The sequence below is a fragment of the Bison bison genome, unplaced genomic scaffold (genome assembly GCF_000754665.1).
Source record: "Bison bison bison isolate TAMUID 2011002044 unplaced genomic scaffold, Bison_UMD1.0 scf7180017864286, whole genome shotgun sequence".
Lineage (NCBI taxonomy): Eukaryota > Metazoa > Chordata > Mammalia > Artiodactyla > Bovidae > Bison > Bison bison.
Genome location: NW_011494858.1, coordinates 1,979,217 through 1,993,844, shown reverse-complemented (window position 1 = coordinate 1,993,844; position 14,628 = coordinate 1,979,217). Strand labels below are relative to the sequence as shown.

Genomic DNA, 14,628 nt, shown 5'->3' with positions numbered 1-14,628 from the left:
CAAAGGTATTTCTTTCCTGTTTTTGCTTCCACCAGATCAGATAGACATCGTTGAAGTCTTTAGCAATCTCATGCCTCATTTTCATGGAGAAGAACACAAATCCATTCCTGGTGCTTAACTCCAATTGGTACCTCTGAATTTTGTGGCACTCTCTTGAAATTGACATTTGTTACTATACTGCACTTATTTTTAAAAAGTTTATTTGACCACATGGCTTGTTTGCCTGATATTATCTTTAGAGATAACACATTGGAGATGAAAATGAATTTCAAAATGATGGGTTTCAGAATGTGACCACAGTAGAATTTTAGGAAAATTTGATTCAGAATGTTGGTGATTTTTTTGGAAATATTATAGACTGTGTTTGGTAGCCAGATCTCGTGTTTGAACACTTCAGCTCAGCTCCCGAAACGGAGCAAACCTCCAGGTGCCGCTCCCAGCCCTGTGAGGGCTTCAGGCAGAGCGAGGGTTCCGAGCCTTGGGCCTGGGCGTCACCTCTGCCGGCTCAGAGCGCCTGCTGCTGATCGCCTCCTCCTCACCCACCTGCCTGGACAGCAGGGATCACTTGTCAATCAGCTTCACTCATTTTATGCATTAGAAATGATGAGACTTGCAAAGAAGTCACACATCATTCTGTGTTAGATTTTTTTTTTTTTTTTTAGGATTCTTCAACATTTGTATGTTTAAACTATCCAAAATATAACTTCAAATACAGTTCCAAACAACAGCACCATGAGGAAGGTCACTGGCTTGATGACAAGAGACATGTATTGTACAAGCTATTTCTTCCAGAGGAGTTTGTCTTCTTATCAGCAAAGCATGTTAATGCTTATGATAATTGTATTTATTTAAGTATATTAAAATGAGGTCTGATTTGTCACTGCTTCTCTCATGGCTTTGCTCCTACCTCTCTGAGGCTGGATTTGGCTGTTGAAATAGTTCATGCTGCTGGCTTACCTAAGAGGAAGCCAATGAAATTTCGTATTTCAGGCATTTGAAATTTTCTCTCTTCCCGGCCTCCCCTCCCTTCTTTTCCTTCCTTTCAGTTTGCCCTGCCCACGATGCTCGCTCTGCCTGTGCCTGGTACCCAGACCACATCCATGGCCTGAAAGTCAACACTGGCAGGAAGCCCCTTAGAAAGCATGGGCAGGGGACATGTGCAGAATTTGAGTTTTTCATTAAAAGATTTTTTTTGTTATTATGATGACTTTGGATTTGCAAGAACTGATTCCTGACTTTATATTATTTGGATTGCTAACATTACCGTTACCAAATTAGTAGTAATGTTACCTGAAAGACTTAATTTCAATAGACATTTCTTGAATTCCACTGATCATTAAAGCAAAATTTGACAGAAATACATTGTCTGTTTCTTGCTGTTTTTGGTGGTGTCCTTGGTCGGTAAGTAAGATGTTTTCAAGGTTAAAATAAAATTGCTAAACTGTTAGTGATAGCACATCTTGATGTTCAGGTTTTGACTTTCATTTATGTTAACAACACTGATAGGAAGCGCATACTAATTTTTTTTTTTTTGCATACTAATTTAATTACTATGAATTGAGCAGCCAGTAAAATGTTTCATAGTCGTAGCATATGTTCATCTCATGATTTCTCTTTGTTTTAGCCAAAGTCATACGCTTGCTATCAAAAAATTATGCTGGAAGAATTGTAATGGAAAGACTGAACAGAATGAAGGAGAAGGTGCTGAATGGTTACAGTTTGCAAGCTGTGGTGAAGATCACACTGTGAAGATACACAGAGTCAACAGATGTGCGCTGTAGTGGACCTAGTGACCACAAGCATACACCCATCAGTGTCTGCAAAGTATTTATCATGTAAATGGATAACCTTTCTTTACCTCGTACTTGCATCGAGTTTCGTTTTTAAGCCTTATGGCAGTAGTCCTTATATGAGTCTCAGATCCTCTGAAATATGATGGAAGCTACAGACTCTTTTCTCAAAATGTTTATATATGCACATACTCTCAGAACCTCGCCCATGCTTTCAGGGATTCAGACCTGCATCTGTGTGTTTCTGATTGAGAGCCTCTGCCCCTCCTTTCTTCATGACCAAATTTGCCTAATTTTGTGTCATTTTCATCTTCTGTTTTCATACGCTGCTGTTTGGGACATTTTATTATTTACTGCCCTCTTCCGAAGGAGGACCTAAAAAATAAAGAGATAAAACCCAGATTACTCAATTTTTATTTTAACAGTTTTTGTAAATAAACGGACCACACAAAGTGTGGTCTTGACCCCTTCCTCCCAGTACATACCAGCCGTTCTAGGAATTTGGCAGGTGGTTGTGAGTTTGAACTGCAGTCCCTCCCTTCTATTCCTTCAGGGTTTGACTTAAAGTAGAACATAGCCCCATTTAAAATGACAGATGAAGGGGCTTGGAAAGTAGTATTCCGAATCATCTGAACCTCTGTGAGGTCACGTGGATGAGTCACGAGAGGAAGGCTGAAGTCATGAGAGTGAAGGATGTCCCCAGGGGGAGTGAGTGGTAGGAACAGACGAACATGCCAGAAAGACAGTATTGGGTGTGCCCACAGAGGTTTGGGAAGTGGGCCACCAGAGCTGAACACTCGCTCGGGAGCTGGATGGGGAGAGCTTCAGAGAGGGTGTGGGAGAGCCTGCGAAGCTGGAGGCATCTGACTCTGTGGAAACGAGCCACCTGGCAGACTGCCCCTTAAACGCACACCGTACGTAATAAATGTGCTGGAAGAGGGAGGGGTGGGAGTTTATGCTGTTACCTCACAGGACATTTTGCTTCCAGAGGAGTTCAGTGATACTTAGTCTAAATGAAAGTTTTTAGAGCAGAACTATCTGCTATTTTTAGTCCAACAGAAATTCAGCGTAAGCCACCTATGTACTTTAAATTCTTCTGCTGCTGCTAAGTCGCTTTAGTCGTGTCTGACTCTGTGCGACCCCAGAGATGGCAGCCCACCAGGCTCCCCCGTCCCTGGGATTCTCCAGGCAAGAACAGTGGAGTGGGTTGCCATTTCCTTCTCCAATGCATGAAAATTGGAGAAGTGAAAAGTGAAAGTGAAGTCGCTCAGTTGTGTCTGACCCTCAGCGACCCCATGGACTGCAGCCTTCCAAGCTCCTCCGTCCATGGGATTTTCTAGGCAAGAGTACTGGAGTGGGGTGCCATTGCCTTCTCCGTAATAGTTTATAGTACCCACATAAAGTAAGAAGAGGTGTAATTTATTTTGATGACCCATTTGTTTTAACCCAGTATATCCCAAATAGGATCATTTTAACAGACAATATAAAAAGTTATGGAGATATTTTACCCTTGTATGTAAATCGTTGTATCCTACAAAGTGCAGTTTACATTTAGAACCCATCTCAGTGTGGACTGACCACATTTCAAGTGTCTGCCAGCCACCTGTGGCTACTGGCTCTACCCATATTTGGACAGTGCAGTTCTGAACTACAGAATCTCTATAAACTTGTCTTAGACCTTTAGTGGTGTATGTGTGTAAGCACACGTGTATGAGCGTGTATGCACCAAGGCAGTGAGCACCTCAGCGTCTTAACCGCAAACCAGGATGCCCTAAAGTGTGATTTCTCTGCTAATCCGGGGAAGGATCTGGATCTCCCCATTGGCACACAGTAGTTTGTTCAGATGCCTCACGCGTGGGACTTCAGAGCAGACTCAGTGGACTTAACAGTCCTCTGGAACGTTCTCCAGCACACCCTAAGTTCTGAAAGCAGTCCTGCCCTTGGGGAAGTCAAGTTCATGGTTACTGTTTGACCAGTTGTACATAGTTTTCCCAAGTTGTCCTGAAGCGTCTGTGTCATTCAGTAAGTGTTCCCAGGAGCTTCATATACACACATTGTAATTTTACCATGATGGTCTAGTCTTTTTAAAAATTTGGCTGCGCTGGGTCTTTGCTAGTCTTTCTCTAGTTGTGTGCACGCTTCTCGTGGTGGTGGCTTCTACTGGTGTGGAGCACGGACTCTAGAGCACTGGCTCAGTAGCTGCGACCCACCGGCTTAGTTGCTCTGTGGCTTGTGGGATCTTCCCGGACCAGAGATTGAACCTGTGTCCCATCCATTGGCAGGCAGATTCTTAACTACCGGACCACCTAGGAAGTCCACGATGGTCTTAATCTGTTCTTCCCGGAGAACACTTTGAACCATACTCTGGTAGTTCATAGCATCTAAAGCAAAGGGACAGTCTTGCAGCTTTGCTGAGGAGTATTTCAGGATTACAGACCTACCCTTGCCGGTTTGCCCTGATCATTTCATTTCTCTGCCTGATTTACAGCATCAAAGTTCAGATTGATGCCAAGTGTCAGTCTAAGCAGTCTCTTCTGACCTACAGGACTTTCCTGGAAGGAGGCGAGGTGGTTGGGTTGTGTTCCCGGCAGTGTTTATCTTGGACAACTAAGAGTCAAATCCCTGCCTTCCCAGCAGCCTCGGGGGAAGCAGCTGTGGTTAGTGATTCCAAAGACAGATGGGGATTGGAGGGAGACTGTGCCAATTCAGGGATAAAACAAAAGGACAGAATCATCTAAGTAAGAGATCCTCGCCACTCCAGAAAATCCTGTAAGGATTCTGTGGTCTGTAAGGAAAATGCAAGGTCTTCTTACCCACTCTGTACAAATCCTGTGTACTTCTCAAGGGAGTCTGGGTGAGGGTTGGAACCCAGAGGTAAGGAATCAGAGTTGTGTTTGAACCCTGGCTCACACTGGCTGTGTCTGGGTAAGCTTTTCCCGTCTCTGTAAGTAGAGATAATATTAATAGGTCAGTCTGACCTTGATTCAATTCTGTGAAAGAAAACACAAAATGTTCTTTTTGGCTTATTGCAAGAATGAAGTTTTCTCTCTAAAAAGGAATCTAGGTAGGCAGGGCAGGTTGGGGAGGGAGACTTCTCAACATGATCAGGGCACCCAGGCTCTTTGCCCTCATCCTCAGTGTGTGGCTTCCTCACTCTCCAGGATGGCTGTTTGGCCTCCTGCCATGATCTTTGCATCCCAGCCAGCAGAAAGGAGGAAGGCATACGAGGCTTGCCCCTAACTTTAAGAAAACTTGGAAGTCCACACAAGTTCTGCTTAATCTCTGTGACCTGACTTTTATCTTGTAGCTGTACCTCAAGACAGGCTGGGAAATGAAATCTTGATTGCAGGTGGTTCTTAGCTGAGAATTGAATTGCTTTATTTTGGAAGAGAGGACAAATGTTAGTCTCATTTCATAAAAAGTAACCACCTTGTAGGGTTGTTTTGAGGATTAAATGAGCCAATGCATTAAAATGCTAGCCCAAGGTCTGGATTTAGTAAGACACCAATAATTGGTAACTGTTACAATTAAATAAAGTTCAGTTTGTGTCACCTCCGTAGAGCCTTTCAGTTCAGTTCACTCGCTCAGTCGTGTCCCACTCTGTGCAACCCCATGAACCGCAGCACAGCAGGCCTCCCTGTCCATCACCAACTCCCGGAGTTCACCCTAACCCATGTCCATTGAGTTGATACCATCCAACCATCTCATCCTCTGTTATCCCCTTCTCCTCCCACCTTCTATCTTTCCCAGCATCAGGGTCTTTTCAAATGAGTCAGCTCTTCACATCAAGTGCCCAGAGTACTGGAGTTTCAGCTTCAACATCAGTCCTTCCAATGAATATTCAGGACTGATCTCCTTTAGGATGGACTGGTTGGATCTCCTTGCAGTCCGAGGGACTCTCAAGAGTCTTCTCCAATACCACAGTTCAAAAGCATCAATTCTTCGGCACTCAGCTTTCTTTATAGTTCAACTCTCACATCCATACATGACTACTGGAAAGAGCCTTTCCATAGAGCCTTTATTTCCCCTCATTTCAAGGATTCTTTCTCTGAATTCATAGTATTTTATTCTCATTTTCTTTTATGGCCTTTGTTGCTTCCTATCTTTATTAGTGTGTATCTTAGTCTGTCAGTTGTGCCCAACTCTTTGCAACCCCATGGACTGTACCCACCTGGCTTTTCTCTGCATGGGATTTCCCAGGCACGAATACTGGAGTGGGTTGCCATTCCCTTCTCCAGGGGATCTTCCTGACCCAGGGATCAAACCTGGGGCTCCTGCATTGCAGCTGGATTCTTTACTGTCTGAACCACAAGGGAAGCCCATAAATCCTAAGAAGTATCAATTAGATACTTTCTGTGGTAAGAAAAGTTTGTCTCAAAAAAGACACAGGGAATTATTAGCTCATGTAACTGAAAAAAGTCCAGTGGTAGGACAAAGCACAGGGGTAGTTTGACCAGGACCCTGTTTCCCTGTCTCTGATTCTCAGCTCTGCCCTCTCCATGTGTCAGTCTTCTAGGGCTGCCCTTCCTCATGGCTACAAGAGGGATGAAAGCAGCCCCTGAGGTGACAGATTGCCTTGCTCATGCATATCAAAAAGAATAAACCCTTCAGAGTTCTCTGGTGGTCCAGTGGTTAGGATTCAGAGCTTTCACTGCCAAGGGTCTGGATTCAGTCCCTGGTCGGGGAACTAAAATCCTGCAAGATCTGACAAGGCCCAAAAAAGGAATAAACCCTTAAAGGTGAAGTCCCTAACTTTACTCTGAGTGACCCTCTGAACGAACCACAGTGGGCAGAGGAAAGCACACGGAGTGGCTGGAGCCTGCCCACCTGCTGTAGCAAGAGCGTGAGATCACCTGTTCTGGGGCTGGAGGCAGAGTCAGCCCTATTAGGCCCACATGGGGCTATTTGCCAAAGCAGAGTCGGAGGGGCAGTGGGTGCTGGCTAGGTAGTGAGAGCCAAGTGTACAAGCCTATGAAAGCCTAAACATCAGGGCATCTGATTTGTTTTCCGTAGCATCTAGCACAGTTTAATCTGTCTAGCACCATGTACTGTCAAATAGTTGCTGAATCTGAGAATAAGTTTGATAACACGGCTGACTGGTGGGGGAGCATTCTCCAGTGTAAGCCACCAGTCAGTAAAGGGAGTAATTGGCATCAAACCCTTTCCCTGCCTTGGTGGCATAAAGAGGGGACAAAGAGCAGGAAGAAGATGACAGCGTAGAGGGGAACAAGAAGGGAGTGGTCTGGCCTCGTTCATTCACTCCTTGAATGAACAGGGAGAAGCTAGGACCCCAGGGAAAGGGCCTCAGGAAGATGCCTGCTGTGGGTCCACCCACCCTTTTGCTCCTGTGGTCTGCCTAGTACTGGGTGGGGTCGAGGGGGTTGTTTTGAACATGAGTTTGGATATAATAGAGCCTTGTTCCCAAACATGGTGATTTTGAGCTGCCCTTTCAGCTTCTATTCACAGAGAAGGTCTCCTGTCACTCCAGGGGAGGGAGCTTCCTGGGGTTTTCAGATCTTTCTTTCCACTGCTCTCAAGTTATTTCTACCAGAGCTTCCACCCTACCAGGCTCTGCTGAGAAACCAGCTCCATTGCGGTCTCTCTTACTTTCTGCTGTGCAATAGTGTGCATACATATATATATAGTATACTTACTATATATATATATAATTAATTTATATATAAATAAAAATTATATATATATATTTATTTATTTATTTGGCTGTATCAGGTCTTAGTTATGGTCTGAGGGCTGAAGAGTACATGGGCTCAGTAGTCGCAGAGCTGGGGATTAGCTGCCCCATGGCATGTGAGATCTTAGTTCCCTGAACAGAATTTGAACCTGGCTCCCCTGCATTGGAAGGCAGATTCTTAACCACTGGATCACCAGACCCTCTTCTGATTTCTCTGGTACCAGGATATCTAGATCATTGTTCTCATTGTTGGGGAGGCATGCATTTCCCTTCTAGCAGGAAACACTAATTTCATCATCCAAACCAAATTCAGCCTCCTCTGAAACATCCACCCTCATTTTACCTGGCAGGAAATATGATTCATTGTAATTGGCAGCCTCCAACTATCTCTACGATCAAGAGGCCTGGGGGGTTTTAGCCAAAAGAAAAACCTCTACCCTTCCTCACCGTTTAAGACCAGGCCATTATAATGGAGTTTCCATCCCCACCCAGACAACGGACATGATCACTTAGGTCACTGCATAAACAATCTCACCAAGCAAGTTCAATAGTCTGATTAGTCCTCGTCCTAACTGGCTTTTCAGGCTTAGTTACCACCAAGGTGCTCTGCTCTGGCTCTCCTCCCATCTCTGACTGTACCTTCTCACTTGTCAGTGGCACGGAGGCAGATGACTCCTAAATGTCACTGTCCCTGGAGTTTGACTCTTCCTTTGAACACTTCAGAGCTCCTGGGATGACCTGTCCACAGGCCTCCCATGAGTTGTGTCTCCAACTGACACTGTCTTTCCTGAGGCTGGGGCCCGAATTTTCACTTAGACATCCTGAACTGAGCCCCATCTTGGTTCCAATATACCTGGGCTACCAGTGGTCTCAGACACACCTCTTCCCGTCCTTCCTGTACCCCAGACAGGCTCCTTGGCACTGGAGGGTCTGACAGCCCTCTCGCCTTCCTCTCCATCCCCCCTCTTCCTCTCCACCTGGAGCCTGTGCTCCAGGTTCAACCAAGGTCCTGCTTTGGGAATATTCTGAGCCTTCTGTGCCTCTAGGCCACCGAACATGGAACGCTCCCCGCCTCCCCCTTCTCTGGACCCTCTGGAGTCCCAGGTGAGGGAGGCTCAACCTTCTGAAGGCAGGCCCCTTCTCCAGCACTCTGCAGCATGGAGCGGTGATCTGGTTGCAAACCCATCTTCTTCACTGTCCTGGGGGCCTCTCAGCCCAGAGGCCGCCTTGTGGACTGTTTTCTTCCCAGTGCCCACCAGGTTCCCAGCAGGGAGCAGCTCCCCAGTGGACACTGAATGACCGTCCCTGCCAGAGCCTGTTTTCATCTGCAGTAATTCAGCCTTGGACAGTTGCAAGAAGACCACCCCACCATCTGGCCTGGTCACAGTCATTAGTTTGGCTGAAATCACCTCTTTGGGGCACTTTCTTGCTCAAAAATCTTCAGAATGATATTCCAGTCCCTTGGTCTGACTTACAGCCTTTCAAAATCCACCCCCAAACCTGCCCTACCTCCTTCCTTGACCTCCACAGGCTCTAACTCTGAAAGGCACTCATGGAACTGTTTCCAAGCGAGCACATGAATGAATAGTACACGAATCAAAGTCTTCTGTAGAGTGGGGATCCTCGAGAGTGGAGCCCATTGCCAGGGACCGTAGCCTGAGTACAGAGCCAGGCTCAGTGGGCTGGATCAGGGACAAAACCCCACCAAGGGGGGGGCGGGGACAGGGCTCCCTCACCTGTCTACCCAATCTGGCTATGAAAGGGAAAGTGTTAGTCGCTCAGTTGTGTCCGACTCTTTGCGACCGTGTGGATGGTAGCCCACCAGACTCCTCCGTCCATGGGATTCTCCAGGCAAGAATATTGGAGTGGGTTGCCATGCCCTCCTCCAAGGGATTTTTCCACCCAGGGATTGAATCCAGATCTCCTGCCTTGCAGGCAGATTCTTTACTGTCTGAACCACCACACATTTTTCATGGTTCTTGGTGAGAGAGGGTCATCCAGAGGATCTGAAGAGTTGTTTCACTACCAAGTTCTAAACTTTGGGTCCTGAGGCTGGTTGCCAGGACCTCAGGATGGACCAGACCAGGCTCTTGCAAGGTCCCAGGGCCAGCAGCTAGACCAGGGAGACGAAGCAGTGGCAAGCCTGTAGCACAGGAGTTTATTGAATGATGCATATGTGTAAGACATTCTCTGGTGGGGACTGGAGGTTCTACTTCAGGCAGGGTAGGAGTGAGCAATCTAATTTCTGACAGTCTCATTCTGGCAGGAGAGGCCCAGGGAATCTTGGAGACTGAGGCTCCCGACGTCCCCCTCCACCCAACCCTCCCTTCTTCACTGTGGCCCAGGTCTCAGGCTTTTTCCTTTGGGGTGCCTTCCCTGGACTCCTGGTTGGAAGTAGCTCCTTTCTCTCCTCCCTCCTGCCATTCTAACCTGCATTCTGAAGCCAAGCAACAGGGCACTCAGCCCCCCCCCCAACAGACTCAGCTGTCTGAGTCATGTCCCTACGTGGCTGTAGGCACAATATCTTCACATCCTCTGGAGCACGCAGGGCCCTGGGCAGAACCAGGAGCTTAAAGATACTTCTTGACTAAAGGGTAGTTCAGTGGTTTTTAATGACCTTAAGCGTTCTACACTGTACATCGGAGGACACAGTTGACAGAGTGAAAAGGCAACCTACGGAACAGGAGATAATATCACAAATGATGTATCTGATGAAGGGTTAATATCCACACTATATAAAGAACTCCTACGACTCAATTAAAAAAAAAAAAACAACCAATTCAAAAAAGAAGGGGGGCAAAGAGTTTGAACAGACAATTCTCCAAAGATGATACATGAATGGCCAAGAGGCACCTGAAAAGATACTCAACGCCAGCAATCAATAGGGAAATGCAAATCAACCCCATAGTGAGAAGCCACCTCACACCCAGTAGGATGGCTTTACTATAACAACAAAAATCTAACCAAACCAAATAGAACCAGAAAGTAAGGACTGGTGAGAATGTGGAGAAATTGGAACCCTTGTGCACTACTGGTCAGAACGTAAAATGCTGCAGCTGCTATGGAAAACAGTGTGGTAATTCCTTAAAAATTAAAAATAGCACTACCATATAATCCAGCAATCCCACTTCCAGTTATATGTTTGAAAGAACCAGAAGTAGGATCTCAAAGAGATACTCACACACCCATTTTATAGTATTGTTTATAATAGTCAAGTAGTGGAAGTATTCCAGTTGTCCATCACTTTGGATGGGTCAAAAAATATGTTATATACCTATGTGTGTGTTAGTTGCTCAGTCGTGTCTGACTCTCTGTGATCCCACGGTCTGTAGCCCACCAGGCTCCCCTGTCCATGGGATTCTCCAGGAAAGAATACTGGAGTGCGTTGGCATGTCCTCCTCCAGGGGGTCTTCCTGACTGAAGGATCAAACCTGGGTCTCCCACATTGCAGGTATATACGTATAGTGGAACCTAAACATACATATATATATATATACACACACACACACACACACATATATATAGCAGGTATATACCTATAGTGGAACCTAAACCTATATATATATAGGTTTAGGTTCCATATATACATACACACACACACACACACATATATATATATAGCAGGTATATACCTACAATGGAACCTAAACCTATATATATATATAGATGTATATATATACACACACATATATATACATATATACCTATATACACATATATACACACACACACACACACACATATAGGAAGTAAAGTAAGTAAGTGAAGTCGCTCAGTCGTGTCCGACTCTTTGCAACCCCATGGACTGTAGCCTACCAGGCTCCTCTGTTCATGGGACTGGAGTGGGTTGCCATTTCCTTCTCAAGGGGATCTTCCCGACTCAGGGACTGAACCTGGGTCTCCTGCACTGCAGGCAGACGCTTTACTCTCCGAGCCACCAGGGAAGCCTATATATTATTCAGCCTTAAAAAAGGTGAAGTCACTCAGTCGTGTCCGACTCTTTCCGACCCCATGGACTGTAGCCTGCCAGGCTCCTCTGTCCATGGGATTTTCCAGGCAAGAGTCCTGGAGTGGGTTGCTATTTCCTTCTCCAGGGGATCTTCCTGACCCAGGGATTGAACCATGTTCTACCTGCATTATAGGCAGACACTTTACCGTCTGAGCCACCAGGGAAGATTCTTAAAAAAAGGAAATTCTAAACATATACTACTACATGGACATCATGCTAAGTGAAATAAGCTAGTCACAAAAAGACAAATACTGTTTGATTCCACCCATAGGAGGTACTTAGAGTAGCCCAGTTTTTGCGTACAGAAAGTAGAATGGTGGTTGCCAGAGGCTGGGGGAGGGGGACGTGGAGTTCTTATTTAACGGGCACAGAACTTGTTTTGCAAGATGAAAGGAACTCTGGAGATTGTTTGCACAGCAGGTGGATGAACTTGATACTACTGAACTGGGCACTTAAAAATGGCTAAGGGACTTCCGAGGCAGTCCAGTGGTTAAGACCCCAAGCTTCCAATGCGGGAGTCATGGGTTAGATCCCTGGTCAGGGAACTAAGATCCCATATGCCTTGTGACCAAAAATAAAGAAAAAAAGAGCTCTGGCTTCTGAAGAAAAAAAAAAAATTCCTAAGAGGGTAAATTTCTTGTTATGTATATTTAACACAATTAAAAAAAATTTTTTTTAAAGGAGTTCTGACTTGGCCCAGATTGTTTCCTAGCAAGTTTGTCCTAAGCACCCTTGTGGATTTCTGACCTGTTACGCAGCCACATAACACCTTGAGGAGAAGCACTTCGTCCATTCCCTGGGAAATGACCGAGGCTGTCACTCCTCAGGGTGCAGTTCAAGGACGCTAACGTCAGTATCACCCAGGCTAGTTAGAAACCTAGAACCTGTCCCACTCCTGCCAAACTTAATTAGAATCTGCGTTTTAACAGATTTCCAGATAATTCTTGCAGGTTAATTCCTGAAAAACTTGTCCTCAAGGAGAAGAAGGGCATTAAAGAGAGGGGTGAGGGGAGCACCACCCCCCACCATTCCCCCAACTTACAGGTAGGGAAACGGAGGCCGAGATGCCCAAGGTTCCTGCTCCAAGCGTGGCTAGAAGGTGTGGCACAGGCAGGTGGGTTGGGTGATGATGCTAAGGAGCAAACGGGGGCACCCATCCATCGATGCATTCATTCCTTCCAGAGTAAGATCCTAGGGATTCTGCTGTGAGTGAGATGAGCCAGAGCGGTCTTCAGGCAGAGCCCACCCCAGGTGCTACAGCCTCTGTACCCAATGCCTCCAGACTGGGCCACAACAACCACCACTTCCATGCCCCTCCCCGCCAGGGTCTTTCCCAGATCCGGTGCTGGGGGCACGGTCAGGAGGGCTGGCTCTCACAGTGGGCCACTGGGTCCTCGGGGGTGCTTTTTAAAGGAGCAGAAGCTGGTCCAGGGAGTCTGCTCCGCTCCCTGTCACGCATCCCAAGGCGACCGCAGGCCTGGCGGTAGCACAGGCAATGAACTTGTCTCCTGGGCTCCCTTCCCACCGCAGCTTGCTTGAGGGCTGGGACAGGAAGGAAGGGGGCAGAGCACAACTATTAAAAGAATGATGAAACTATTGACAGGAACAGGATGTAACAAAAACTGGTTAGAGTCTCCTAGGCACAAGATGGCGGACAACTTGACCTCCAGTAGACCTTGAGCCTCATACACTCACTCTAATACATTAGCCTCTGCTAAAGGGCACACCCACCAGAGCAGCGGCAGTTCCATAAAAGGCCAAAAAGTGCCTGCTACCCTAGTTTCCGAAAATCCCTGCCCCTTCTCCAAGACAGAATATTCCTCCCACTCATTAGCCTATGAAATGACCCAGCCCATAAAAACTAAGCACCCCACACTTCCAGGCACCTCTCCCACCTTCTGAGACAGCCCACACTGTGTCTATGGATTGTTCCTCTAACTAAACCTTTCATTTTCCTGTGGCTTGCTCTTGAATTCTTATCTGCATAACCTGCCCCGAGGACAGATATGAGCTTGACCATCCTCTTATGCCCCATTTTTCCTACGACAGAGCCAGCAGTCCATTCTTGGGGCCCCACCGTGGGTCTCCAAGGACCGGAATCTGAGTCCTCACCTTAGCTCCCTCCAGACTTTCAGGCTTCCCACAGTGGGTTCAGCACAGCCCCAGCTTGGTTCTACACCTGCGGTGCCTTCCCTTCCCTGGGCCTCCAGTACTTTTCACTCCATCCTGGGAAGCGGCCCGCACCTGCCCACCCTCTTTCTCATTCACTTCCGGCCACGCGATTCGCGCACGTGGGTGTGACCCGGCCCTCCGCACTCGAGGCAGTGATCCCCTCGGATACAGGGTCCGGGATGGAGCGGAGGCGGAGCTTTTGCTTGGGTCGCACTCGAACTACCCGGTTCCGAAGGTACGCACCTGCCTGCTGCTGGTGCTGCTAAGTCACTTCAGTCGTGTCCGACTCTGTGCGACCCCATAGACGGCAGCCCACCAGGCTCCCCCGTCCCTGGGATTCTCCAGGCAAGAACACTGGAGTGGGTTGCCATTTCCTTCTCCAATGCATGAAAGTGAAAACTGAAAGTGAAGTCGCTCAGTAGTGTCCGACCTTCAGCGCTCCTCCGCCCATGGGATTTTCCAGGCAGGAGTACTGGAGTGGGGTGCCATCGCATCTGCCTAGACTTGATTAACCAAACTCTTGGATCCTCGGTCTTTTTCCTCTTTCACCTTTTGCTCAGCCGCATTTTCAGAGACGCCGAGCGCACGCCCCACTGGGGAGCCGCAACTCCGGACAACGCCCTGGCAAAAGCCCCGCCCCGAACCCTGGAGTTCCTCCGGGGAGAGTGAGGGTCCCGGGCGCTGCGCTGGGCTCGGGCCAGGGAGAGTCGGGCCGGGAGGATCTCCAGGTTCCAGGATTCCCAGCAGCAAAAGCAGTTCATTGCATCTTCCATCCGCCTGTCCGTGAGACCGCGGATACACTTGAACTTTGCGTTCCCAGGGTCTGGGGGGCATCTCCATGGACTGCGATGCAAAGCAGACAACCACGGGTACTGCTTCCCCGGTCCCCAGGTGGGAAAAGGGCAGAAATGGGTGAAACTCCGTGAGTCAGCGTACCCGGGGCCTGCCTGGCCGGCCCAGAGAGG

At 47.5% G+C, this 14,628-nt stretch overlaps 1 protein-coding gene and 2 long non-coding RNA genes across 7 annotated transcripts in view; 1 reads left to right on the top strand and 2 right to left on the bottom strand.

The window, feature by feature from the left end:
* ELP2 (elongator acetyltransferase complex subunit 2) overlaps nucleotides 1–2,190 on the top strand; it is a 47,220-nt gene extending 45,030 nt beyond the window's left edge. For 2 of the 3 annotated variants that reach the window (XM_010849747.1, XM_010849744.1), the window contains one exon: nucleotides 1,623–2,190. In XM_010849747.1, coding sequence (XP_010848049.1) covers nucleotides 1,623–1,781 — 159 coding nt within the window. In that variant the 3' untranslated portion in view covers nucleotides 1,782–2,190. The other variant, XM_010849745.1, reaches the window with a different exon arrangement.
* Nucleotides 1,521–14,034, bottom strand: LOC104995767. Of its 3 annotated transcripts, none has more exons than XR_826086.1 (3): nucleotides 13,907–14,034; nucleotides 12,534–13,033; nucleotides 1,521–2,165 (listed from the first exon to the last, which is right to left on the bottom strand). It is a non-coding gene; the product is annotated as an uncharacterized LOC104995767 (long non-coding RNA). The 3 variants fall into 3 exon arrangements; XR_826087.1 differs by lacking the exon at nucleotides 13,907–14,034 and adding an exon at nucleotides 13,604–13,900; XR_826088.1 differs by lacking the exon at nucleotides 13,907–14,034 and adding an exon at nucleotides 4,604–4,732 and having other exon boundaries at nucleotides 2,081–2,165; nucleotides 12,534–13,900.
* LOC104995766 lies at nucleotides 10,072–10,795 on the bottom strand. The gene is made up of 2 exons (XR_826085.1): nucleotides 10,757–10,795; nucleotides 10,072–10,155 (listed from the first exon to the last, which is right to left on the bottom strand). It is a non-coding gene; the product is annotated as an uncharacterized LOC104995766 (long non-coding RNA).
* Nucleotides 14,035–14,628: the final 594 nt, after the last annotated feature.